This window comes from Myripristis murdjan, chromosome 7, assembly GCF_902150065.1.
Source record: "Myripristis murdjan chromosome 7, fMyrMur1.1, whole genome shotgun sequence".
Taxonomy (NCBI): Eukaryota; Metazoa; Chordata; class Actinopteri; order Holocentriformes; family Holocentridae; genus Myripristis; species Myripristis murdjan.
In genome coordinates this window covers 26,148,034-26,175,714 of record NC_043986.1, presented here as the reverse complement: position 1 = coordinate 26,175,714, position 27,681 = coordinate 26,148,034, and the positions used below count along the sequence as shown (strand labels likewise).

The 27,681-nt window shown below is 43.5% G+C and overlaps 3 protein-coding genes across 8 annotated transcripts in view; 2 read left to right on the top strand and 1 right to left on the bottom strand.

Annotated features, from left to right (window-relative positions):
* Positions 1 to 1,051: 1,051 nt before the first annotated feature.
* Positions 1,052 to 10,765, bottom strand: cfap126 (cilia and flagella associated protein 126). The gene is made up of 5 exons (XM_030056689.1): positions 10,265 to 10,765; positions 10,083 to 10,145; positions 9,853 to 9,924; positions 9,506 to 9,703; positions 1,052 to 1,464 (listed from the first exon to the last, which is right to left on the bottom strand). Exons 1-5 carry the CDS (start codon positions 10,289 to 10,291, stop codon positions 1,135 to 1,137), a joined length of 690 nt encoding a protein of 229 aa, XP_029912549.1. The 5' UTR covers positions 10,292 to 10,765; the 3' UTR covers positions 1,052 to 1,134.
* A 248-nt stretch (positions 10,766 to 11,013) lies between these two features.
* On the top strand, positions 11,014 to 16,752 carry ccnq (cyclin Q). The gene is made up of 5 exons (XM_030056502.1): positions 11,014 to 11,463; positions 12,476 to 12,659; positions 12,944 to 13,076; positions 13,737 to 13,955; positions 14,943 to 16,752. Exons 1-5 carry the CDS (start codon positions 11,316 to 11,318, stop codon positions 15,030 to 15,032), a joined length of 774 nt encoding a protein of 257 aa, XP_029912362.1. The 5' UTR covers positions 11,014 to 11,315; the 3' UTR covers positions 15,033 to 16,752.
* A 5,349-nt stretch (positions 16,753 to 22,101) lies between these two features.
* Positions 22,102 to 27,681, top strand: part of atp2b3b (ATPase plasma membrane Ca2+ transporting 3b) — a 43,216-nt gene continuing 37,636 nt past the window's right edge. For 5 of the 6 annotated variants that reach the window (XM_030055120.1, XM_030055117.1, XM_030055123.1 and 2 more), the window contains exons 1-2: positions 22,102 to 22,420; positions 26,761 to 27,646. In XM_030055120.1, coding sequence (XP_029910980.1) covers positions 27,394 to 27,646 — 253 coding nt within the window. In that variant the 5' untranslated portion in view covers positions 22,102 to 22,420; positions 26,761 to 27,393. The remainder of the gene's footprint in view (positions 22,421 to 26,760; positions 27,647 to 27,681) is intronic. The other variant, XM_030055119.1, reaches the window with a different exon arrangement.

The following is a 27,681-nucleotide window of genomic DNA, read 5'->3' as shown; positions in this document are numbered from 1 at the left end:
TCTTTAGGGGTCGGTCACACAGAGGAACTATGAGAGCCCAGAATATGCCAGCCACATTTCTAGGGGATGAGTGAAGTGTGGGGAGGGAAGAAATGAGTCACACTGAAAAGTGCACATACTGCATATCTAATTAGCATCCATAGCAGGATTGTGTTCTGTAATCACTGACAGTTGTGCGTCACATCGATAACTGGGACAGTGTTTGTCCAATTTGAATCAAACTTGGCAGGTTGGTTGGGGTACAGATCAGGACCTTCGCTATTGATTTTCCCAGATCATTCAAAGGTCAAGGTAGGACCTCAGAGTTTGCCATATGATAATACAGGAGGCATATATAGCCTGCCAAAATGGCATGCTGCACTGTCAAAGCATTTCTGAGTGCATTTCTAGCTCATAATGACAGACCTCAAAACCACAGTTTGACCTATTATTTTTTCAGAGGCAATAGAGGTGTGATTATGTAAGAAATGGAAACTTTCAAATGAGACTCACAAGACAGAACCATATTCATTTGCAGACTTTTATTGGCATTTGGTGATTTTTTATTGGTATGTAGTGATTTTGGAGGAACAAATGTGAGACTGAGAGGTGGGTATAGGCAGTGATGGTGAACTATGACTTCCTATAGATAATTATGAGGCAAACAACCACCAATCCAAGTCAACTAAAATTATATTTTCAGAAATAAGTGATTGATGCTTCTTTTTCCATAAGAGATCATATCCTCAGAAAACTTATGCCACTTTGATATTATTTAGTTAGTATGAGTCATATTATGAATGTATCTCACTGGTAAAGTCAAATTACAAGTAATTAGGTGTGATCTGGTACCTTGTATGTTTTTATATTTTATATTTTGTATTGTTGTGTTATATTTCCTGCACTGAAATTGGATTTGCTGCAATTTCATTCTACTATTGTAAAATGACAATAAAGGGCATTCTGATTCTGATTCTGATTACCCTCCCCAACATCACTGGGTATGAAGATATAACACAATACAGAGTCAAGGGAATTAAGGCAAAGAATATTTAATTCATTTTATTGGTCTTGCTGTGCCTCGCTATGCCAGACTAGAGGATGGTAGTAGTTTCCCTTGGGTGGTTACTGTGTCTTGGCGAGAGCTGCGATGTGTCACTGCTCTCTCATGACATCCTGGTCCGTCCTAGACAGTGGTCTGCTGCTGGTCCTCTCACCAGTAGCAGGTCTGGAGGATGGCCCTTCTCCATCCTGGGAGCCCTGTGTGAGCGGTCTGTCTTCCCCAGTAGCAGCCTGAGTGGCTGGTCTCTCTTCGACAGATCTGTCCTCAGCTGCCTGTGAGACCTGGTTTTGGCTGGCAGGCCTCTCTCCTCCAGTAATGGGCCTGCTCTGGGAAGCCGGCTGGGCCGTGATTGCAGAGGCTGTGTGCCTGGACTGGGGTTTGGAAGACAGAGCAGTGCCATCCTGCTGTGAATCCCCATTGACCTGAGAGGAAATAAGACACACAGACAGGTGATCCCAGCACATTTAGTTGATTAATGTATAAAAAATTGAAGAATATACAAGATAGGCACTAATAATGTAACTGTGCCAAATTGCAATGTGTTTTAACAGTACGGTTTAGTCAGAGTATGTTAAAAACATTAAGGGCTTATCAAAGTGAAAGATGACTTTAACAGACATGGCAGCGTTCCCACAGTTTCTGTTAACATGACACCTGAGAGGGGGCCATGTTCTTCTTTCAAGGTTCAAGTCATATTCCTGTATTTGGTTCTCTAGGACAGGCTTTCAGTGTCTATCCTCAACAATAGTAACCCTATATGAAAAAAAATAGACCCCGAAGGAGTTTCTACACCAAATATGGCACTTTTTTTTCCTCTGGCAACTACAGCCAAGAGAAAAGAAATAGCACTGGTGTCTTGCATATCCAGCATCCAAACCTTTCCTTTGTATTATTGATCCTGTCAGCTTAACCAAAGATGTGTCAGAACCTGGATATGCTCACATCAGCCATACATGAGTATACGATATCCTCATCAGTTATGCCCCTTATTATGTCTCTCACCTGTGAAACCTAACATTAGAATACCCAAACCTTAAAATTGTGTAACATGAACTTCTCAGCATCGTTGTACACAACTCATGTGGTGATGACGCTTTGATTTGTCTCAGGTGTTCAGGTGTCAGGTCATAGCAAAGCATCCAGTTGTGGGCTATGTAATTTCTTCTGAACATTAGAAATTAATGTTGGGCGTATTTGTACCGTGTTGTCTGTACATTGCATGAAAACAGGGCAATTAATGGTCCTGTGGGCTGGTAAATCTTCTGAAACAACATTCAAGTTCAGCTGCAATAATATTTGCTGGTTTGGTGTCAGTGAGCCAATGGTACTGCACTTAATCAACCAAAAGACTGAGACTTTTAGCACAGTAATGAACTATCATTTTAAAACTGCTGCATGGTCCTATAAAATAAGCTCTGTGGAGCTATCAACAAATCCAGCCCAATCAATCTATGATCAAGGTTTTTTCCAAATTGAAAGTCATGGCTTGATGGGGAATTAAGGACCATTTTGTGCAAGAGAAAGGGAGCTTTCTGATAATGAAATCCCATCAGTGTGCATCTTAAATACCACTCTTCAGAGAGCTATAGGCAGGAAAGGTTTCATTACAAGAACAAAGCGGAGGAGGAGTTCAGCACAAGGAATGCCAGACAGGCCTTCCAGAAAGCCAGGAAACCGGCGCGCCTAGGAGGATCTGTTGGGCCTGGCCACTGACTTGAATGGATTATTCATCCGGTTCAACATAGGAGACTTCAATGTGGAATGTGACTACTTACTTTGCTCACTTACCTACACAGGTTGCTTGTTTAAAGAACTGACGCAGTATAATTTCTTGGAATGTATATGCGACTAAAGAAGTAACATCTGAATTCCACAGAACAACATTCCATTTACATTAAAGCTGAAGGCGTTGAGATTGCTCAGTCATTTCAGCAGGCATCGCACTTAGCAACTGAATGTCCTTTGAACAACACACCTGTGCCTGTAACTCATCAGACGTTTGCCAAAGCCAACCTTCTTCTGTTATTATATGGCAGCATCATAGAGCCACTTCTCACACATTGTATTATCTGTTACTTTAAAATAATAAGAGTCACACACCAAAATAAACTGCTGCAGATCACAACAACTGCAAACAGGACTATCGCCCCCAACTCTGTCCTCGCTACATGACCATCCTGTGCTTCGTATTGTTTCCACACTCTAGCCTTCTTCCATTGGGACGAAGATGTACTCTGATGTGTTGTACTCCATGTTGTAACAACAGTTTTGTGCCTGTTTCAGTCACTGCTTTAAGTGGATAGGCCAACAGGGCTGTCCGGAAGCTGATTTTGTGATTCTGCCTCTTGTGTCCACTACGTGCAGTCTTATTGTAATGTGCTGCAGAATGTCTTGTGAGGTGCTGTATTACCGTCTTATTGTTATGTGAGAGCTGGGAAAAGAGTGTCCTTTCTGGAGGACAATAAATACACTATCTATCTATCTATGTAGTGGTATGAGTATCTGATCATCTGTGAGCAAGTTACAGAGATACAAAAAGAAAAAGAAAAAATCGGCCAATCACGAGTGACCACTCGCTCAAGTTTCACGTCGCTCGCCAGACTTTTCCATGGTGAGGAGGCTTACATCTATGAAGCCTTTTTTTCTCAAAACAATCTCTGGGGAGGATCACCTTAAATGACTCTGGAGGACTGACTGTACTGTCCCCACATTTGGATACATATGTAAATGGTACAACAGCTTCCACAGCATGCCCTGTTAAATAAATGTATACCTGTGAGTGAGCTTAAACATGAGACCAGCACCGGGAACTCTAGCCTTTAGCCACCGGGCCTTTATTTCTTTCATGAGTGGAATCTGACAGGCCAGTACTCTTTTTCTCCGCAAGCACTCCCCAGGGCTTTGTTGTAAATAAGAGTGTGATCTCCGACTGGCCTCATTAAGGAACTTGAAATGCCTGAAATATGGGGGGGAAAGTTGACGATAACTGTCGTGTAAGCTACTGTTGCATTCAAGTTATCCCAGCAGCTCACCTGGACCTGACTCACGTCTAATGAGATGTAGCCAATGATCATGTAGCAATCTCGTATTATTGTAACTCACAGACTAATTGATTTGAAATATCCACTGCCAACACTAAATTACGCTAACTCTCAGAAAATGACTGAGCGCACCCTTGAGACCCTTTGATGACAGTATGATAAACTGACTGACTATGTTTTGAGCCAGCAAGTAATCAAAAGGTTGGTGTGTGGATCGCACTCTTGCTGAGGGCTGAAGGCTTTAGATATGGTTAAAGAAACACAAAGTGTTTCAGTGTTTCACTTCAGATGTAACAACATTTAAGACCACAAGCAGTTTGCAGCATCTCATGCAGCCCACTTCCTTTTACCAAACTGGCTGTAAAGCAACCCATACAATGCGTGTCTCGTCCAGCAACTGCTAACACAGGAAACTGGTTTTCTTAATGACACCTTACTGTATGCATCTTCAGAAAAAGTGAAAATGTGTAACATAAATGTGAAATTACCAAATGGGTCACATCAGCACTCACTTCCTCCACCTGTTTTCATAGGCTGGTGGTGCGTAAGAAGCACTTTGTTAAGATGTAGCCTACAGGATCTACATATTATTTATACTATAGTCTTTTATATTTGCAGTCGCCCACTCAGTGGCCTTCAACTGGTGTGATGACAAGAAATTCTGTCAGCAACACCCCTATCCTTCAGAGCAAGTGGACAGAGTCATCAAGCCACATGCGGTCGACCACTGCAGATTTGCCTTTGGTGCCACAGTGAAACAGATGCTCATGCACAGGGAATTATGGGGCCTGGCAGAGTGACAAAGCAACTCTCTGTCTGATCCAGAGAAAAAAAATTGTAACTTCTCTGGACCCAAGCCAAGGATTTGATAAAGCAGTTCAACAAAGCATCAATAAACTAATGGCATTTTATTTGCAGTTAGAGTAGAATAGAATGATCTTTATTGTCATTACACTCAAGCACAAAAAAAATCACATAGCTTCCCTCACTAGTTAAAAGGAAACAAATGAATAAAGGCAGTATTAAAACAACAGCAGCAATTGTAATAGTAATAGCAGCAGCATAATGATTAAGAAAACAGCGGTATTAGTAGCTTACTGTTCAACAGTAAGTGATGCTTTCTGTAAGTACATCTTTTTAAAGTACAAGATGATGGTTAACATTGCTACCAAATAAGTGTCATTCCTTAAAGAAAATGAGGCTGAATGCACCGAAGTGTCATGCACACAGACCCTGCTTCACCTCCCAGTCTTCATCACACACTGCTAAAGAGTCCCAAGCCAAAGAGGATGAAAACTAACATTAAAGAACCTTAAGACGTGATACTGAATGGGATACATAGTCTGAACTGTACGTTTAATCAGGTCTTTTGAGTGGCAAAGGAAAGAAAACACCAAAGATACTGCTAAGGCGACCTGCAGGTTTGCCGGCTCTATCGCCACGACCTTGAAGAGGATGGCTGATGTTTGATCACTCAAAGAGCAAACTGCCTGCCTCCAAAGAGAGAGCACCGCATTGAAGGAGTCTCATTTGGAACACAACCAGCCGAAATGAAGACGGGATTTACATTTGAATTGTCTTTCTGAGAAGGAGCGAGAGAATACCTGTGAGACCGTCATTGCAATTCTGACCAATTCTGAGGCTAAACTTTAAGATTTAGTGGTTCGCTGACAACCCTCGACAGCTAGTCAACCAGTTTGGCATGAGAACGATGTGTGACCAGCTATGGGCTAGGTCAAAAGATGTGACGTGTGCAAAGAGATGATGGGGATCATCATCGCTGTTACTAACAAGGAGGACAGAATCGTGCCGGACTATGGCCGAAGGTGGTTTCAGGACAAGTGAAAGCATTTAGAAGAGGAGATATGCTATCAACATGATCTGTTTGGACAGTCTACCACTGACAGCTAGAAGCGAACCAGGATAAGATTACCATCACTGACCTACTCTACATGCATGACAATGCCGCTACATTATCTTTCCAAGTGTGGTTACTTGTGCAGGAACTAGTAATAAGCAACCTGAGTTAATGTTTTGATTAAAATGGTACTGGAATTTAAAATATTCTCTGTATCTTTTGTATTTGGCAACTTTAGCCATAGATAAACTATAGATAAAAGTTCTCAAGCAACACCTAAAAACATTTAAAATCATATATCAATAGCAAAAAGTGTATCTAAAATCTATTTAAAGCCTATATTCTGCTATGGCCCTGCTGATTTGGATCATGCTCCCCATGCTTTGCTGCAGAATCTGACTTTTTAAGTCTTTATTTTGGGATTAGTCATTAGGCTGATGTTTTTGAATGGTGGAGTGACCCAGTTGTTTGTACACTGATTGCAGATTGGGCTTTTAATTTTAATTTAGAAATAATCTTATTCAATTGATTTTTTTTAATCTGATAAAAAATTAGTTGCTGCTTGGTGTTGATTGTAGCAACGATGTTTTCACCACAGGTTATTACAGCCGCACTCTGTTCTGTGTGTAATGCTGTTGTGCACATAGTGCTGTTGGAATAACTTTTGATGTTGTGTTTGAGTGGGTTTTAAGTGTCATTACAATGGCTGGCTTCACACAATGCAACTAGGTCACCAAATCACATTCCAAACCATGGTGTTTATTTGTTTATTTAACAGGGACAGTGCACAGCTCTCAGCCATACCAGAGTTAACTACTAGCTAATTTTCATCTGTAGAAAAAAAGTAAAACCAATTTATGATTTTCATTGGGTAACTGGATGGCTGCCTTGCACCATGTACCATCCTATTGGTTGGCCATTGCAATCATAGTTTGAGAACTATCAGTTAGACTTATTGCAGAAATTTTCACCTAAACCAACTGAATGTAAGATTATAAAAAAAATCAGTGAACAAGCAAAGTAGTTTATCATGTGAGCAAACAATGTCACTTATTATCCTTAAAATAACTCAGTTGTGCTTCAGCCTCTGGAATGGCACATAAGAAACTAATGTCAGTGCACATACATATATATATATATATATAAACATGTACAGTTAAGTCCATAAGTATTTTCACAGTGACACAATATTTAGAATTTTGCCCTTGTACACCACCGCAGTGGATTTGAAATGGAGTCATCATGCAGTGACTGAAGTGCAGACTTTCAGCTTTAATTTAAGGGGTTGAACAAAAATATGGCATTAATCATTTAGGTTTAGCCAGTTTTATACATTGTCACCCCATTTTCAGAGGCTCAAAGTAATTGGACACTTGACTAAAAAGCAGTTTCATGGCCAGGTTTGTTTTTCCCTCATTATTCCATGACAAATTACGCAAATAAAAAGGGCTGGAGTTCATCCCAAGTGTTTGCATTTGCATTTGGTAGCTGTTTATCAGAACCCCCAACATGTGATCCAAAGAGGTGTCTATGCTGGCAAAGGAGAAAAACCCATTCACAACATCTAGGGAAGTCAAAAACACTCTTGAGGAGGGAGGCGTATCATTGTTCAAATCAAGAGAGTCAAGAGACGTTTGTGAGAAAATAAATACAGAGGGTAAACAGCAAGGTGTAAACCACTGGTACCATTCAAGAATGAGAGGGCCAGATTAGACTAGACTAGATTAGATTAGATTTGGCAAAAAAAAAAAAAAAAAAAACACCTAAAAAAGCCTGCCCAATTCTGGAATAAGGTTCTTTGTACAGATGAAACAAAGATTAACTTGTACCAGAATGATGGGAAGAGAAGTGTGGAAAATGAAAGGAGCACATCATCTGTCTAGCATGGTGGAGGCATTGTTATGGCATGGGCATGTATGGCTGCCAGTGGAACTAAGTCACTAGTGTTTACTCAGTTTCAGCCAAATGCCACAAAACTGACAGGATGGCCTCACAGTGCAGATGGACAATGACCCAAAACATACTGCGAAAACAATCCAAGAGTTACTGAGAGCAAAGTGGAATATCCCTCAATGGTCAAGTCAGTCCCCAGACCTCAACCCAGCTGAGCTGCTTTTCATCTGCTGAAGAACAAACTGAAGGCCAAAAGACCCACAAACAAGCAGCAACTGTTGCAGCTGCAGTAAAGGCTTGGCAGAGCATCTCAATGGAGGAAAATCAGATTTTGGTGATGTTGTCCATGGGCTCCAGACCTCAGGCAGTCATAGACTGCAAAGGGTTTTCCTCCAAATATTGAATATAATCCCCAAAATTATAGTTATGCATGTAAGGTATAGTTTGCCCAATTACCTCTGAGCCTCTGAAAATGGGGTGACAATGTATAAAACTGGCTGTAGTTCCTAAATGACTAATGCCATATTTTTGTTCAACCCCTTAAATTAAAGTTGAAAGGCTGCACTTCAATCATGTCATGATTGCTCCATTTGAAATCCACTGTGGTGATGTCCAGGAGCAAAATCATAAATACTGTGTCACTGTCAAATACTTATGGAGTTAGCAATAGATATAAATATAGATATAGATATAGATATAGCCTGTTTAAACAAAGTTACAAAAATCTCTTCAGGGTGGTGTGAGGGTGATCTACCATCTGTATTTCCGGCAGGCGGACAGTTTGGGGTCTGCGTTTTAAAATGATTCTATAAAGGTCGTTTTCTTTGGAACTTCATCAGAATTTCTCGAGACAGGAACAAGGTGAGTCAGCTTAGTCTCATTGTACAAATGTTTTATGTCAAGATCACCCATTTATAAAAGTACAGAGGAAATGCAGGAGGAGGTGGGAAGTAAACCTGACCGTCTATCAAGCACACTGGGGAGGGGACGGCACACAGCAGCTATATGGCCCATTAACTCAAAAAAAAAAAAAAAAAAAAAAAAAAAAAAAAAAATTACGTCTCCATTATGACCAAAGCTAATATTTAACACCAAAGTGTTCAGTTTGCTTTTGAAAAACCAGTGAGCTGGACCCCACCTCTTGTGCTCCAGTCAGTTCTGTAAATAAAACCTCCCTAGGTTTAGAGGAATTGAATTTTATCTAAAAAGCTTCCTTGAAACATTGTATTAAGTTGTTGCATTAAACATTTAAAAAACAAGTGTTCCAATGAACTTACTTTGTGAATACTGCATCAAGGAAGTGTTACTGTACAGCAACTGTAGCCACATTCCACCTCTGCTCTTAGCAGCAGCACCATTCCTGCACTTTGTTTCATGTAATCTTTGCTGACCTTTCATTACTTTTTAATCAAAACTCAACAGGTTGTTGGCCACAGATGTCTTTCTTTGGGCAGGATCCAGGAAGTGAAAATTAACTCACATAATAAATCTCACAAATCAAAACACTTGGCACCAGTCAGTAAAAAACAAGTTTTGTTTTCAGGAAATGCATTCCACAAAACTTGAAGGTCTCATCATCGGCAGATGTGCTTTGTTGTGGGAAAACAGTTGTTATCATGTAAAACCTGTGTGTCCCATGCAGTTGTTTCCATAACAAAGTGTGGGGCTAACCTGCTCTCCATCCGGTAGCCTGGCTGTGTTTTTGCTGCCTCTTTGTGGCTGAGAGGTGCCGGTGTGCTGTGGGTCCAGACCCCAGGCCCTCAGTCTGCGGTGGCCCTCCACAGAGCGGCCAGTGAGGTTGATGCAGTGGGCTGGGAGGCGAGCGGGGAGATCCCAGGTGCCCTTAAAGTCTGGCCACGCACTGCCCTTCTACAACATAACACACACACACACACAAATAGTGGATTCAGCCATGAACTGATGTGCACATCGAAGCAAGAATGTGCCGTGTGTGTGTCTGTGTGTGTGTGTGTGTGTGAGGAGTGAGTGAGGATCAGAGGATTTTCATATGCGCTCACCTTCACTCCTGGGAGCAGATGTCCCTTGTCGTTGGCAATAAAGGTGGTATGACCCTCTAGGGCTGCGGGTCTCTGTGCACACACACACACACACACACACACAAACACACACACACTGAACTCAACCCCTCGCCAAACTTTCAGATGACACTCGTGGACGGTAAGCACCCTTTGACCACACAGTACAGTTTAGTGTAATAAAGTACAACAGGTGTTGAAGCTAGCCGTACCTGACTGTGGTGCCTGGCGGAGCACCAGTTCTGCAGCCTCTGAGACCTGAAGGCTCCTTCATACTGAGGAGGAAAAATGTATAGAATAATATGAGGACAGACCATGACAGCAATGCCTTCTGTGTGTGTATGTTTTGTTCGTGTTTGTTTGTTTTTCGCTAGTCCAAAAGGCAGACATTTACCTGGTTGGCTGAGTAGCTGGACGACATCTTCGCAGCCTCCTCCGCTGGTCTTGTTTACCCGTTGTGTAGCAACACGACCAGGAACTTTTTTTTTCTTGACCGTTGATTAAATAATAATAATAATGATACTGGTTTTCACTATAGCTTTCCTAGACCGAAATGGCAAATGTTCTGCCATGTTTCACCAGTAACCATAGACTGTAACGACTCATGAAAAAAAAATCCTTGAAATTGGTAGTTTACCTCACTTTATAGGCGCATGAACACAAACGATTGAACCATTAGATGGCGGTAGTTTGTCGATATGCAGTCAAAATGACGGCCGAACACACCATTAAGGAAGAATGATGTGGCCAAATATGATTATCTGAGTTTAAAAACGACATTTTGTAGTTTAAAAAAACAACAGTTCAACTTGTAATTTACCACAGATTACAAACACACAGGCCTCTGCCTATTTTATCTCCACTCGGCTTGTATTAACCAACGCATTCATCAGTAGGGCTTGTTTTGTTATAAGCGGATGTTAATTATTATTATTATTATTAGTAGTAGTAGTAATAGTCGTAGTAGTAGTAGTAGTAGTAGTAATGATTTCACAGTACTGCTCAAATTAGCAACAGCTTTTAATGTCCGACACTTTTAGAAATATTAAGTGTTCCAACGTTAACTCTCGTATTACTAAAAAGGGGAAAAGAAATATCATGCTCTCAAATGAGAGTTTTATTTTGAAAACTGCGACCGGAAGTTCTTTTGTTTTGTTACGCTGCTGGCTAACGTGCGTGTAGTCTGCAGATAAATTACTACTGCAGATATCTGCTGAAAGACGCGCCGCTTCAGGGATAGAGCCACAGCAAAACACTCCCTCTGAATAGCCAGTTAATGTTTGGTTTGTTTTCTAACTTAAAGGTCATACAGTTAGCACACAGGCCGTATATCAGTGCTGCAGCATGTGGGTGAGTTTGTGTTTGCTGCCCGAGTCTGTGGCACAGCACAGCTGTGATTGAGCCGTGTTGGAGACGCAGAGCTGCTTGGAGAGTGTCCGTGAGGCATGGAGGGCCCGTCCTCTCGGTCCGCTGGTACCCGGGAGGGCACGGTGTGCTCTGCGGGCAGGAGAGGCTCCTGTGAGGACGCAGAGACCGACCCTGCTCGGGACATGAAGACACACTTCCGTGTGTGTCGGTTCATCATGGAGACAGGTAACCTACAGGTGTGTGTGTGTGTGTGTGTGTGTGTGTGTGTGTGTGTGTGTGTGAGAGAGAGAGAGAGAGAGAGAGAGAGAGAGAGAGAGAGAGAGGGGAAGAGACTTTTTTTTTCAGGAAAAAGGAGTGAATGTGAATGATCTTATCCACTTAGATTAAAGGCTGTACGTTTTTACACAAGTCCTGTTTCAGTAGCGATGTTTCTACTGCTCAACCAGTCAGCACTTAGCAGTTAAATGGATCAAAACTCTGACTTCAAACAATATGTAAAAGTTCTTATATCATGCTCGGGTAATAGTGCCTGTTTGAAAGTGAGGACGATGCATTAATTTGCTGGAATTTTTAAAATCTGGCATGGCCATTTTCATTGGGGTCCCTTGACCTCTGACTTCAAGATACCTGAATGAAAATTGGCTCTATGGTTGCCCACGGGTCTCCCAGTTGCAGACATACCCAGTTTATGCTAATCCTACGGAGGTTGGAGATTAAATCATGCAGTTGTTTGCAGGCAGTCCAAATGTGTTCTTTTGGCCTCTTGTAAAATGGTGTATTTGTGCAGACTGGGGCCTAAACAGTCTTGGAGTTGCATCAGTTGGGCTTGACTGGAAAGCTGAGACTCCTGTGGATTCAATGAGCCCGATTTTATTCATGTGTGATGATGTTAGCTCCCATATCAGCCTTGTCATTGTATTTAGACCATTTTTGGAAACTTGATGTAACTGTATAAAATGACTGTAAGATAATCACAGCCTCATGAAACTTTACATCCACAAACTAAAGGATAATTCAAAAAACAAACTCACAATAAATTGTAATATTGACTTGCAGCACTTGTAGAATCGCAATACTTAAGAATTGCAATGCATATTGAAACGGCACCCAGGTGTTGTGATAATATCGAGCCAGGAGATAAACATATCGTCCCAGCCCTAATGATTAGTGGACAGTCATGGTAGGAGTATGAAGATGATCATTCAACGCTGACTCCTCTTCGCCTTGAATTTCTCAGGAGTGAAGCTCGGCATGCGCTCGGTACCCGTGGCCACGGCGTGTGTGTTGTACCACCGTTTCTTTGAGTGTGTGAGTGTGCGCGTGTACGAGCCCTATCTGGTGGCCATGAGCTGCGTGTACCTGGCCGGCAAAGTGGAGGAGCAGCACCTCAGGACCCGCGACATCATCAACGTGAGCCACAGGTAACCAGCCGCCAGGTCATGGCTCCTACCAACCAAACATTGTCTTCGTCTGTATTCTGACGGTCATTTCCCTAGGACATGAATGCAACATAAGACTAATTTCACCTAGGTACAGGGAAGAGGTTAGGCTCAGTCTTATATGAACCGGGGATTCAATGGACAACAAATCACGGCTTGTTTGGATTCTTGTGTCATATCATAGTGGTCACCTTGAATGCCCTCTCTCTCTCTCCCTCAACCCTTCTCCCTGGTTTCCGCCCCTCTCTCTCTTTCCTCCCTCCCAGGTATTTCAACAGTGGCAGTGCTCCTCTAGAATGTGACAAGGAGTTCTGGGACCTGAGGGACAGCGTGGTGCAGTGTGAGCTCCTCATCCTCCGACAGCTCAACTTCCACGTCTCCTTCCAGCACCCACACAAGGTGTGTGTGTGTGTGTGTGCGCACGCCTACCTGTCCACTCTATTTTGTGTTTTGCCCACTTGTCTGTTTCTGTTTTTGTCTCATGCTGTCATCAATGTCCCCATGTGTTCGCTCTGAAAATAACTTGTTGGAAATTTGACTTAGCTCTTTTTCTGATTTTGTTGCAGCATTTCTATCACAGGACGCAATGCCTTCTCTGAACCTTGCCCGCCTTACTGTTCAAGTGCATTTAGAGCCCCAAATCACTGTTTACAGCCTCAAAGGGCTTTACAGGCCCGCAGGTTTACAACCAACAAAACAGGACAACACCTTCTGCCAAATTAAATTAATTGGTTGCTTGTAATTTTGATGATCTAGAAATTGAGTGTGTTGCGCTTATTGTAGGTCATTCTGGATAAGAGTGTCAGCTAAATGTTAAATATGTTGATTTTGAGCTGTGTGGAGCACAGATGGGTGAGTATTACTGCAACAGATGCTGCTGCAGGTATGTACAGGTCAGCAAGAGAAAAGTATACAAAATGACTTTGAAATACTGTCCTGTGATTGGCTCAGCACTCTTGCATGCTCAAGCCAGTAATTTTAAATACTGTTTGACCCAGTTACAGTGTACGCTTGACATATAGGATTATATTTTACTATTTTCTCTCTTTCTCTATCCAGTATTTACTCCACTACCTGTTGTCTGTGAGGTCGCTGGTGAATCGCCATGCTTGGTCTCGAACCCCTGTCGCCGAGACTGCCTGGGCCCTGCTTAGAGACTGTTACCATGGACCCATGTGCATCCGCCACAAACCCCAACACATTGCTATAGCAGCGCTTTACCTGGCTCTGAACAGCTACGGAGTGGAGCTGCCTGTTGGGGAGAGAGAGTGGTGGCAGGTGTGTGTGTGTGTGTGTGTGTGTGTGTGTGTGTGTGTGTGTGTGTGAGATACATATAGACATTATGTACAGTGGAATTTTATAAAGTATGTTCAGTGTGACTCAGTCTAACGTAACAGTAAAGATTAAAGGAATATTCCAGCGTTTTGGGCAAAACACCCTTTTTCTGACATACCCAGACTGAGGCAAGATGTTGGGATGTGTTTGGATTTTAAAAAGACAAATGAGAGTTGTTTTAAAATATTCTAAGACGTCTATTTCAAATCCACATGATACGCTGTGCCAGTAAGACTTCAGAGATGCTGAAAGGCTTATTTTTTCATTTTGATGGAGCTAGGCTAATGACACCCATAGACTTCAAGTCTTTATGCTAAGCTAACACAAAATACTATCCATGGGAACCACACAACTGGATGCTCAGAGGTGAAAATGGTATTGAACATCTTGTCTCAGTCTGGGAAATGGTATAGGAAAAACAGTGCCAGGTCACCTTTTTCTCTGATATCTAATCAGGATTAGCTTGAAGAATATGCATTAGATATTAAATATGAATATTTACTTGATATACAGGAGGTCCCCTTGCAAAATGAGAAACCTTCAGTTCTTTCAAAAAATGAATGGGGGTCCAGACTTGCTCAGTTGGTAGACATATATTTAAAAAAGTGCTAGTCTTCTCCAAGCAAAGTGTGCTTCTAAATATTAATTGAAGGGTGTACACACTCATGCAACCAAGCTACTTTCATTTTCTATTTTCATACACTCTAAGAACTATGGCCTTTTGTTATTACCTACATTTTGCTGGTTACTATACCCAAATGAAAGTGGAAAACAGTCTGATTTTATGGGTTTCTACTTCAGGCCTCAAGGCAGTGAAAACTAGGACATTGGAAAGGGTGTGCAGACTTTTGATATCCACTGTTTATTCATGCCAGCTATGGTGCTGAATCCTGTTTCTGTGTGTGCGCGTGCATGTGCGTGTGTGTGTAGGTGCTGTGTGAGGACGTGACTAAAGCAGACATTGACGCTGTGATCTCTGACCTTCTCCAACTCTACGACATGGAGGCCAAGTGTATCTGAAGGACACACACAGGGGACCTGCACACGGGAGACAAAGAAGGATTGGTTCATTTCTCTATGCACGCGCGTGTGTGTAAATCTGTGCATGTGAGTCTTTGGCGGGCGTGCATGTGCTTTGTTGTATATGTGTCCCTGCACATCCGTGTGTGTGTGTGTGTGTGTGTGCTGCCCCAGTTAGCCTGTGAGCTGTGATGAAAACACAGCTGCACTACCACTTTCAGCCACCTTGGGGAGACATTTCTTGCTCTGTGGTCTCTGCTCTCCCAGCCCTGCAGAATGCTGATGTGCCCTGGATTATACAGTCAGGGCCGGGCTTGTCAAAAACATCCCAGCACGAAGCACAAGCGCTGTTTTCACTCCGCTCTCTTAAAAAGGTTTGTCACAAACTGCTCCGAATGGATTTTAAGGAAAGAGTGCTTCTTAAAATTCATCACACAGGCGTTAAAATATGCAAATGAGTCCCACGAATGCATGAGAAGACATGGCAGTGGGGGCACTCGGGATGCTCTGATGAAGACTTTCCTGATGAAAAACGTCAGCCTTATGCTTCCCATTAATAAAAATCTAGTTTAATTGAGGTTTAGTCAAGATTCACACTTACACCACATGTTGTCCCCGCGGAGCAGATAATTTGAGTAGATTTTGGAGCACCTTGCTGCATAAATTTGCATATTAATGAGTAAAGGCTGTTTGTTTTTTTAACAGCTACTATAACACCGTAATGTTTGAAGATACGGCATTCATATTAATGCTGCCAGTGTTCTATGAAAACGTATGCAGACAGAAATACTTAGAGTTAGTGCATTAGTTAATAGCCCCATTAACACAATTGATTATGGTTAAATCTATCATGGTGATTACAGCAAACACAAGGCAGCATAAGTGCCTCTTACATTTGTCAAGTTTTTTTTTTTTTTTTTTTTCGTGGAGAGCCATCCTTTTCATTTCTTTGTTGGATTCCAGTTTCTGCCAGTTGGCCAGGCACCCAAACAGAAGGTTATGCAAAGACGTGCACCTGCTGTACGTTGTAATTCAAATGATCTGTCTCAAAAACAGTTTCTACATTGCACCATTTACAGAGTTGCATCGGTTCATTGCTGTTGCTGAGTGTTACTCATTTGTATTAACCCTGCAGAGGCTGCGCTATCCTGTGTCAGAGCTGGGTTAGCCTTGGGGTAAAATCAAGATCAGCCCATTTCAGACTGCACCATTGTGTAACAGTGTGACAGCTCAGGGCTAAAAGCCCGGATAGCCTAGAGGTAGCCCAGGCTCTGTAATGCAGTTGGCACAGGCCTAAGTCGAGTGTGAAAAGAGAATGAATGTTAAGGTCACTTTAGGACGCTTTGTCCTCAATATTAAATGAGACCACGATTTCATCATCCCATTTCCCCATGTATTTTTTTCTATTCTGTTCATACCTTTTTCCTCCTTAATGGTGAAATTGGGGGGGGGGGGATGTTTTGTCCTGATGTAACAACCAAAAACCTGTAATACTCTCAGCAGACTCTCAACACAGACATCACTGCTGGTAATCATCTCAGAGGGGGAGAAATATTTGACTGTGTCATGTGTGTCTGCTAACATATTGTGAATTCTGTTGAGGTGGCTGCTTTTGTGACTGTACAAAGCCTGTCACGTTATTTTTAGCAGAGCAGCGATGAATGTGTTGGATAACTCACTTTTTTGTCATTTTAGAAAGAAAATTAAAATGTAAAGCCAGGTCTGCCTGTCTTGTGTGTGTGTGTGTGTGTGTGTGTGTGTGTGTGTGTCAAAGAGAGGAGTCACAGTCACATGATTAATGCTGACACATTTGAATCTTATTCTGTTTTTCCATTCCTCTCTCGCTCTCGCACGTTCTGTCTTTCCCTTCGTGCGACTGGAGACATCGCATTCATCCCAGTAGCATCATGTATCATACAATATTCCTCTTCCTGTCACATTCTCGCAGTTTTCATGTCACTCTCCTCAGCTGATTTTTTTCTCCAGCTTCTCTGTTTCTCTTTAGCTGTTCTTCTCTTTTCATTTCCTCCTCTGCTCTCACCCTCTCCCCACTTTTTTCTCCCCCATCTCTCATCTTTTTTGCCATGTTTCCTTGTCTCCTTCCTTTCTACCTGCTCCTCATTTCCCCTCTTCCCATCTCTCTTCCTCTGTTTCTTCTTTTTCTCTCCCCCTCTCCTCATCTCCCCTTTTACGTCTCCTCCCTTTTCCCCTCCTTCTCTCCTCCCTGCCTCCCTCTGTCTCCCTAATGTTATATTAATAATGGAGAAGGTGCGTGTTCAGCCAGACTCCATGAATTAACCATCAGATGGGAAGGAGTACTGAGGGAAGGAGTTGGAGGAGTAGGGAAAAAGAGAGTGACATGGATGGATGAAGGGCAGAGGGGAGGGAAGGAAGCAAGGAGAGCAGAGGGTCGGAGAATGGACAGGGGTGGGGGCATCGAGCGGCAGCTAGTGAAGGAGGAGGAAAAGTAGAAAACGACACGTGAAGGAGGGGAGCTTATCTTTGGATTTGCACTTCACCCCTCTCCAGCCTCCTCCGATCACCTCTCCTCTACATGCTTCTGATCTGCTTACACATCAGTTCACGCTTTGCTGTGCGCTCAGAGGGGAAGGAAGAAGGTCACACACGCGGCCAGCTGTGCGCGCATGGCTTCATGTATGCGCGTGTTTACATTGAAATGACAGTTTGGTATGTAAATGCTGTATCAGGCCTGCAGTCGTGGAGCCGAGTGCCCTTGAACTGCTAAAAGCTCTGCAGCCTATTACATCAGACCTATTACACGTGAACCAAGCACTCCTAAACACACTAAATGCCTAAAGCACAGACACTAGGTCTATCTTAAGTAGAGAGAGGAGGAAAGAAGGCATGCTGTACACAGCATGTGTGTGTGTGCTTAGTGTTAGGAAGAGCAGAAAAAGGGTTATGCACAATTTATTAACAGTGATAAAGTAAACTGTGATAAAAAACAAGACCAATGAATAGACAGAGCCATCAAAGCGTCCATAAAGAAATCTGCCAAGACCTTTCAGCGCACACCATTAACGTTACATACTAACCATTTGAAACAATGGCATCCCAGGTTATCTAAGCTAAATAACTACAAACTTAAAATAATTTATATAAATGAAGATGGGCAAGCAAACTTGATAAATAAATGATAATGAGTGTGCTAACTAAGCAAATGGAGGCATAATTGTTTCAGCTTGAAAAGTTCATATATTACTCTTTTACAAAGTGTCAGCATCCATTCCATGCCATTAAATCTAACAGAAAAAGGCTGAAAAATTAAAGTGAAATATCCTAAAAAGTATAGACTGGTAGAAATTGGAATACTTCTGCACATCTGCTGTAAAAGTACCTTCACATTTTAATATTGTATCTGGACTCAGTAGCTGATAGTAGGTTGATGTAGTCTGGGTTTGGGACAGAATAATAATCATGACACAATAAAGGGAATAGCATAAAGCATAACAAACACTTAGCTGCTGTAATCTTTACATCACCCCAGGCTGAGTCTCCACCCTGACCATTTGAAGACAGAGCTGTGATCAATAAACACCTTGTCAGTGGGATAGCCAGGCACCTTGGCTGCTCGTAGGCTGTGCGTTCAGTATTGATGTTGTTTAAGGTATCGGATAGTGGGACCAGCACCATGACAGAGGGTTCATTTTGAATAGGGTGCTTCTGCTGAGGTTGTGCTCTACACTATAAAACAACACATTCAGGGATGCAGCAGGATCCCAAAAACCTCCTTTTCCACTCATTATAAATTTTTATTAATAAATTAATGGTAGATATGGCTAAAACAGCATATACATTTGTTGCATTCTCAAAGTTTAATTAGTTTAGTTGGTGATCCCTGTCAATAGTCTATAGTTTATCCAACTTTTTACCACTCAGTTAATTTAAACATGATCACCTTATAGACCTGCCTTTAGATCTAAAAGACAAACCGGCCTTAGAGCGTCACTTATACACTGATAAATCTCAGACATGTAGCTTCAGATGTCCACAGAAACAACAAAACAAACATGCGTATTATAGGGAAGGGTCTAATTCCAAAAGCAGCTATCCGCCATCCATAAAATCTATGATGGCATACACATTTCAAAGATGTAGTTATCTGTTTTTGTAAATACTGACAATGTTAACGGGTATCGAGTACCAGATCATAATGGGGAAAGGAAGATAACAGCTTGCCAAACCATTTTTTAAACACATAGCACTCCTTTTATTGTTAAAATAAATTATGGTAATGTTTTTTGATACTGACCATGCCTACTGAAAATACTGAAAATACATTTTATTTTGTCTTTGTAGTGACTTGAGATATGCTTTGTTGTTGTTTTATTGTTGTTCTCTTAGATTGGAATACATTTATTAGGCTTGATAGAGGAAAACTGAGACTTTTGATGGATGATTTTGCTGGGTGTTGTTGATCAGTAGCACTGTAGAAGAAACAGTTAAATCCAGGCTTATTTTAAGATATTCCTGTGAAAGCCGGTTTGATTAGGCCCAGTCTAAAAGGCCACTGTAGAGTAAAATTACAGACTTAATCCAAGTCTGTCTGTCCACCATAATATGCATGTGATTTGACCAGTGATCAAGCAGCCTACTACCTACTCTTAGAGACTTTATTCACGCTGGTCCGGACAAGATGTATGAAAATGGAAGGTAAACCATTTTGCATTATTTGTGGAAATATTAAAGCAGATTAGTGTGCATCCATTAAAGTTTCCAATGTGTCTGAAATTTGTTATGTGCCTTTGGGAAATGGTGTTGAACACTTTCAGATAAGAGGAGGGATTTAAAAAAAAAAAAAAAGAAAAAGATAAAATCAGCAACAATGCCTTTCATCAAGATATCTGTGTATGTGTGTGTGTGTGTGTGTGTGTGTGTGTGTGTGTGTGTGTGTGTGTGCAAGTCTGCGGTCCATCTCCCTGCAGTGTAGAGGAAATCTATTAATAAGTTTATCTGATTCATCTATAAATACATTTCTCCTCGCTCTCCTCACACTGGCTCACTGCTTAATAAGCTTTGACAGTAGCCAGTTGGGTATAGCATGTATGTGCATGAGGGATGTGGGGGTGGGGGTGGTGTGTGTATGTGTATGTGTGTGAGTGTGTGTGGAAGGGTTGTTAGCCTATGAAAAGAACGTATGATATTTTTTTGTTCTTCAGCACTAGGGTGTGCTAACTTTCAGCACAGCGGACAGCGCCTTGGGCCTCAGTTTTGTTTGCTCCATCAGCCAGCTGAGAAACAGAAGAATAATCCCATCAGCTCACACTGGGTTAGCACCGAGCACCAAGACCTACGAGCTGTGGACCAGCCGAGTGGGGTCAGAGACCACCAGCTGGCCCAAAGAGGAGGCCAGCGGGCACCTACCAAAATGAGGACTAGTTTAAGTTAAAAATCTTCAACTATTTGTCAGTGAAGGTTGAGTTTCTGTCGGTAGGCACTCTTTTATTTGTCTGTTCAGTTGTGGAGGTAATCACTGCTTGAAACATACAAACTACTGCCAGGAATGTAAAACACACACCTCCTGTGCACCAAGGAAGACACAAATTTATTCATATGAAAATGCTGTTGATTACTACTTGAAATTTCACTGACTCACCAGAGGTTTATATAATGATAAAATGCATAATCATGACTTATTTTGATTGGAGGTTCCTCTCTGCCCACTGTCATTTCCTCACCTATAGTACAGCATTTTGTTTTTAAACATGAATCTCGTCAAATGGACTCCTTGCTATGACGCACGTCAATTTGGAGGACCATGACCTGTGGGCCAGTACCAAACCACCCAGATTATAAAATTAGACTTCCTGTCACAGCTTTCAAAATAAAACAAACATATGGCTGAGTATGTTTGTAGTAGCACTTTAATTCTGCAGGTAAAGTTGCCTCTCTCGGATGTTTCTCTGGCTTTCTGTGGCCAGCTTGATGCCACTCTGTCATGCAGATGTTTTGGATATGCTGCTAGATATAGCCTGTGTTGTCAGTAGTGCATACACATGAATGTACCTGTGAATGCGCTGTGAAAGCCCTTTAGTCTACACATGGCTGCTTTTTATTTTGATGTATATTTAATTTTTTGGCCAATTTTGTGTATTTTGGGGCAGGTTGATGGGCATGCTCTGAAGTGCATTTCAAATTAATATCATTTTGTTTTATTTTTAATTTACTTTTCAAAATGGAGTTTCTCTCATTAGTCAGAATAAAATGTGACAGTCGACCTTTAAATATATATATATATAAGCTTAAATTAGTTCCACAATTTGGTGGTAGCCTTCATGGCATTAAAAATAAACAAATAAATAAACCAACAAAAATAATAACAACAACATTGGCATATCTGACGATGTTTTTTTCTTAAATTCAACCAAAGCAGACTGGTTTAAAATTATGAATATTAAAATATATACACAGCGAGTGAAAAAACATGTAGCCCAGCGTGGGGTTGCTCAGGACGCCACAGCAAAGCTCCAGCTGCTTTTTACAGCGCATTATTGAGGATGGCTCTAAAAGGTAAGTGATTATTCCCCACACACACACACACACACACACACACACACACACACACACACACACACACAAAAAGTGTACGATGCGGAGTGTCTGCTGTCGTCATCACGCAGCCAAGTGGGGTGGGAGTCGGATGGTGGAGGGGGGCGGTATGGACCCCCACCCCCCCACCCCTCCTTCTCCACAGTATCCGCGCTCGGTATCTCTCGCGGATGCTGCGACTGAGCTCCTGTGCGCGCGGGCTCTCGCAGCAGCTCAGCCCCCTCCTCCTCCTCCTTCTCCTCCTCCTCCTCTAAAGATGTCGCATGAGCTTCTCCTCGCGCCGCGGCGTTTCTCTTTGGTTCCCAGAGCCGTTAACAGTTAACAGAATTCGGTCAAATTAGCGGCGCTCATCGCCGGTAGCTGCCCTCGTAAACGCGCACGGTCTGCCCCCCCCTCCCTGCCTCCCCTCCTGCCTCACCCCCCACCTCGGAGGTGTTTAAACCCTCAACCCGGCGCATCCTCTCTCTCTCTCTCTCACTCTCTCTCTCTCACTCTCTCCCTCTCTGTCTGTCTGTCTCTCTCTCTCTCCTCTCTCTCTCTCTCTTTCTCTCTCTCTCCTCAACCGCCGCAGAACTCCGCCGACCAACCGTCAGGTGACCGCGCGGAGCGGAATATTCATCAGCACCGTCGTCGTGTTTCATCCCTCCTCTCCTTCGGACTACAGGCAACCGAAGCTGCCGTTGCCCCGGTCCCCCCCTGTATCCTCTCATCCGGTGTGGGACATTCTCCGCTCCCCGCACACGCAGATTAACGGGGATTCTGCCTCCCGCCCGCGCGCTGATGCTGATGTCCTTGAGCTCGGCCTGCACGGTGAGTCGGTGAGTCCGTGCGTGCCCGCGTGCGTGACTGTTATTTACCCCGGGCGTCCGAGCGCCGTTTTTTTTTTTTTTTTTTTTTTTTTCTTATTAGAGGAGATGTGTTGCTCTCGTTTGTGATTCACGGTTGATGACATGCGGGAAGGCTTTTTCACCGACCTACAGAATGTATCCGGGCCTGTGTGGCATCTCACACAGGCCCGAGACAGCTCTGATGATATACAGTAGGGGCATACCGTGATACCGTGGCACACAGCGCTATGACATTATAATAGGGAGCGTGTGTGTGTGTGTGTGTGTGAGAGAGAGAGAGAGTGTGTGTGTGTGTGTGTGTGTGTATGTGCGTGCGTGCGTGCGTGCGCCGGTGCCTGTGTGTGAAAAGCTAATGATACATATCCATCTATTCATCCATCTCTCCCTCCATCCATCCACCCATCCACGCATCCATGCATGTCCTGTGTCACCGAGCAGCATGCGCCTTTCTTCCGTTTGTCTCTTGGTTTTCCCGGGCTCCATAGTGGACCAGGCTATAGGCTATTGGATATTATTTGCGTTGTTGTCCCGATTCACCTGCAGCGCCGAACCACCGGGTTTTGCCCAGTGATGATCTGTTACCGGAGGGAGCTGCAGGACTGGCCCGGCTCAGGAAGGGTGTGAGGCGGGGAGAGCGGCCGGCGGTGGCCGGGCCGGTAACCTTGCGGAGGGACATTGTGGCGCACCACACTACATCCCTTTCTCTCTGTCTCTCCCCCTCTCTCCCCTTTCTCTCTCTCGCTCTCTCTCTAAAGCATGTAAAAGCATGTAGCCCACTGTTGTTGCTCATCTCAATGAGCACCTCTTCTTGTTGCTGCTGTGCAAATGTGGTGAGGATGAGGTGGAGGGATGAAGCTCAGGCACGTCTGAAGGTGACCAGGAAAGGTCGTTTTGTGTATAGGAAAGACACTGTAGAGCCTGTGTGGCCCTTCCTGCATGGAAGAGCACAGTGTTTTGGGCAGTTGCAAGTATTAGCCTAAGTGTGTGTGTGTGTGTGTGTGTTGGGTTGGGGGTTGGGTGTATGACAGAGTAGGATGTGTGTGTGAGAGGGGCAAGGATATGAGAGAGATGGGCATCAATCAGTCTTTCATCTTCCTTTCTTTCTTTCTTTCTTTCTTTCTTGCTTTCACACCAAGTTCTTTGTTTGGACAAGTTCCACACACAACCCCTCCTCCCTCCCCTCCTCTTCCATCCCCTCACCATCATCCCCATTATCGTCATCAACGCCATCATCAGCTGCTCGCTCGCTTTAATGTGCTCCACAGTATACTGCAGATATCCGGGCCCTGTTGGCGGCCCACCTTTAATGGCTCCAGCCACTGACTGTCGAATTCTAAGTGTGCTATTCCCGCTGGGCATTACAGAAGTGTGTGATTGGCGCTGGGCCAGCGACAGGCAGGCAGGCAGCAGCCCAGATACAAGGGCCCCGCCAGAGGTGACCCTTCAGATGCCTGTCGGAAAGTGGGACTGCAGGTGCACAGGTGGCCTGCAGACAGGCCAGTGTAGGCGGGGAGACGGAGCACTGACACGGGCGCTGACAAATGAGCACACACACAATCGCACTTTCACACACACATACATGAATACATGCTCACCTTGGATCACACTCTCCCTCTCTCTCTCACACACACACACACACACACTCACCTAGGATAACATTTGCGCGTACACGTAGAGCAGACACCAACACATGCGTGCATTTGCTCATACACGTGCGCACTCACACACATACACACACACTTAGTCACATGTGCTGAAGTGTGGGTATGCAGACTGGGTCTCCCCCTCCAATACACACACATAGGGAAGGCACACCTGGCCCTGCTAGCCTAGAATCATATCCCGTGAGGATCTTCTCTCCTGTGTTTTCCCCACTCTGTATCCTTCTCAACCTTCTTCCTCCTGCTGCCGTGGCGAATAGAAAATACCTGGGGTTATGGACCGGCCACTCTCCTTTAAAACACAATTAAATTGCTCTGACCCTCTGAGGGATGGTGTGTGTAGAGGCAGGGCCAGCATTCAGGATGAATGGGCAGGCCACTGAGGATAATGGTGACCTTTTGTCTGACTCTTTTCATGTTCAAACACATATTCAGCCATGGCAACCCACTCTCTCTCGCTCTCTTTCCTGTCTCTCTCTCCCCCAAGCATTTGAGGGAAGACACATTTGTGCGACACATATAGGTGTGTGCGTGTCATGTCAGCGATCATATAAGTTATGCCATATGTGAATGTCTGTGTGTATGATGTGTGTGTGTGTGTGTGTGTGTTAAAGGGAGAGGGAGCTGAGAATGCGTGAGCTACTTAGCCAGTGACAAAAAGTTGTTTTTCTTGCAATTTATGTAATATTGCAGACACACACACATTTCACACCGAAACCACGGCACAAAGAGAGCCAAACAGAGAGACGTGGTCAGAGTTAGTCGCAGTCGTCGGGGAGGATGAACAGAAGAGCGTCGTCTGTGTGAGCATTATAAAATCAGACAGAATCAGTGAGTGAGAGACCGGGCTGGAGAGAAAATGCGCGACTGGCTGAGTAAATAAATGATTGCAGTCGCAGGAAGCAGATAGACGGGGAGAGTGCGACTTAGTCAAAATGAGGGAGTCGGGAGAGAGAGGGGAGAAAGAGAAACAAGTGATGAAATGCCACAAGACAAGGTGCATGAATACAGTTGTTAGGCGCACACCGATAGAGTAGATAGATACAGTTAAATCGACAGAGAGGCAGATAAGGAACGAGGTAGAGAGGAGAAGCTTCAAAGGCAGAGCAGGGTGACTCAGTCATAAACTAACACTCTCAGTCAGGATAGAGGCATGCCAGGACAGAGAGGAGACAGGGAGGGAGAAGATTCAAGGGCCCGGGAGCAGAGGGAGAGCCAAGAGTGGAAAGTTAGCATGCGAAAAGGAATTAATGATGAGCTGCAGTTCTTTTTTTAATGTTCATCTGTTTGTGAAATACCCTAGTAGGGATTCATAACATATCATATATGTTTTGTGCTGTTGCAGCCAGCACTAACAGCCTATTTGGGATGAATTCAGCCCGCTGTTGTTTTAATAGATGGTACTGCACATCATCGGTGTCTGATTTGTTTTAATGAAATCAATTCCAGAGATGGCCTAAAACGTTAATTCAGTGATTAGGAAATTGTGTTCCAGTGGATTCAACAAGAGCGTCTGACTTGGAGATTTCCTGTTTTCTGGTCTCAAGAGCCACCTCTTAAACTGAACCAATTGAACATGTATTAATTAACATCAAACCTACAAGGGGCCTGAATTAATCCAGGCAGATGATGCTTTGTGTCAGTGTGGACACAGCAGAGTAACTTTTGAATAGGCTAATCTTATGCTGTAAGGTCTGCCGGAGACTTAGAGACTCTGGACTTGTTTACATGCCCGTGATACTGTAAATAAAGCAGTTTGGGTGAAGCATATACATTTGCATGGATTTACTTTACAGATTAGTTTCTCAGGGAAATACAATTAGTGATGTAATCAGATCCATCTTGAAGCCTACACAGTATTAGATGAAAAATTTTAACTTTTTGTATGAATTTTTTTGTTTTTGTTTTTTACCTGACACCTTGATGTGAGTTAGGGTTGGGCAGTTTATCAGTATTATATTGATATCATGATGTAAGGCCAGATATCATCTGGGATTTTGGATATTGTACTGTCATGATATGGCACAAGTGATGCGTTTTCCTGGTTTAAAGGCTGCATCACAGTAGATGGATGCAATTTTCTGAACTTACTAGACTGCTCGGCTCTATTATTAACCTCTACCTGCTTGGTCATCATCACATTACTACTGAGTGTTTATCAAAAATCTCATTATGTAAACATTTTCTGAACACACCACTTGTCATCCTCATGATATCAGCACAGTATTGATATGGAGGTATTTGGTCAAACATACTGTATTTTATTTTGTCCATATTGCCCAGACCGCTGAATGTCTTTACCTGTGAATCCAGGTCAGCTCCCTCAGACTGATGTGTTTACATGGCCAATAAACAACTCCGACTATAACCTTGCTGTGAATAAGATAATCAAAGGTGTTTACATGACATTTGCTTTAATTGTGCATCGCCTTAATCAGGTTAGGATCTGATTATTAGTGTGCTCATAAACCCCCTGCGTAGCAGTATTGTCTAAGGTAGACCAGCTCGGTCTGAAGATACAGACTTGTTTATTAATTGTAATTTTTTAGTCATTACATCATTACTATTAGCATCACAAATAAATTTAGGCTCACCCATTGTGTAAATACAGTAGTAATGTTTATTCTCTTCCCCTCTCTCTCCGTTTAGGTCCTGGTGGTGCAGCAGTAGCGACCCTGTACCGGATCCACTTCCTGTCTCTGGTTTTTCAGCCGCCTCAGCCTCGCTCGCCCCTCTCTCCATCCGTCCGTCATTCCTCCACCCCTGTCTGTCCGTCTGCCGGCCCGTTTGTCTGTCCATGGACTGGCCGTGACCCTGGAGGGAGGGGGACAGCAACGAGGAAAGAGCGGAGTCGCCAAGGAGACAAAGGGGAAGAAAGCTGGATTCGGCCACACGCCACGCTCCTGAACCGCCCCTGCTCGTCATCCTTCATCCCCCTCACCCTCCTCCTCCTCTGATGGAGAAGTAAAGGAGTAGTGGGAGACTCTGCCTAGTTAGCCAGGCAAAGAGAAGAAGAACAAACCCCCCCCCAAAACAAATAAACAAACACCCCTTCATTTCCCTTATAGAAAATAAAACAGGGTTAGACATTTCTTTTGCATTAAAACTTTAGAGAAAGGAAGCAAAGCAGGGGGAAAGACAGATTTTGACCAATGAGCACATGAGCAACCCTCCACCAACCAAACTAAAGGGGAACTGACTTGAGGACGGACTCACGCGAGAAAGGAGGACCAAAACAAAACAAAACAAAAAAAAAGGACTTACAATCCAAACGTCACCAACATGTCAACGACAGCCACCATGGGGGAAATGGCAAACAGCGCGGTGGAGTTTTACCCCAAGGGGACTCGAGGTGGGGGTGGAGGAGGAGGAGGGAGGGCGGACGGCAGCCATGCTGGGGGAGATTTCGGGGTGACGGTGGAGGAGCTCAGGGAACTGATGGAGCTCCGAGGGGCTGAGGCCCTGCAGAAGATCCAAGAGAGCTATGGAGACACAGAGGGGCTCTGCCAGAGAATACAGTCCAGCACTACTGACGGTGAGCAGGGATGGACACATGAATTGTTGAGGGAG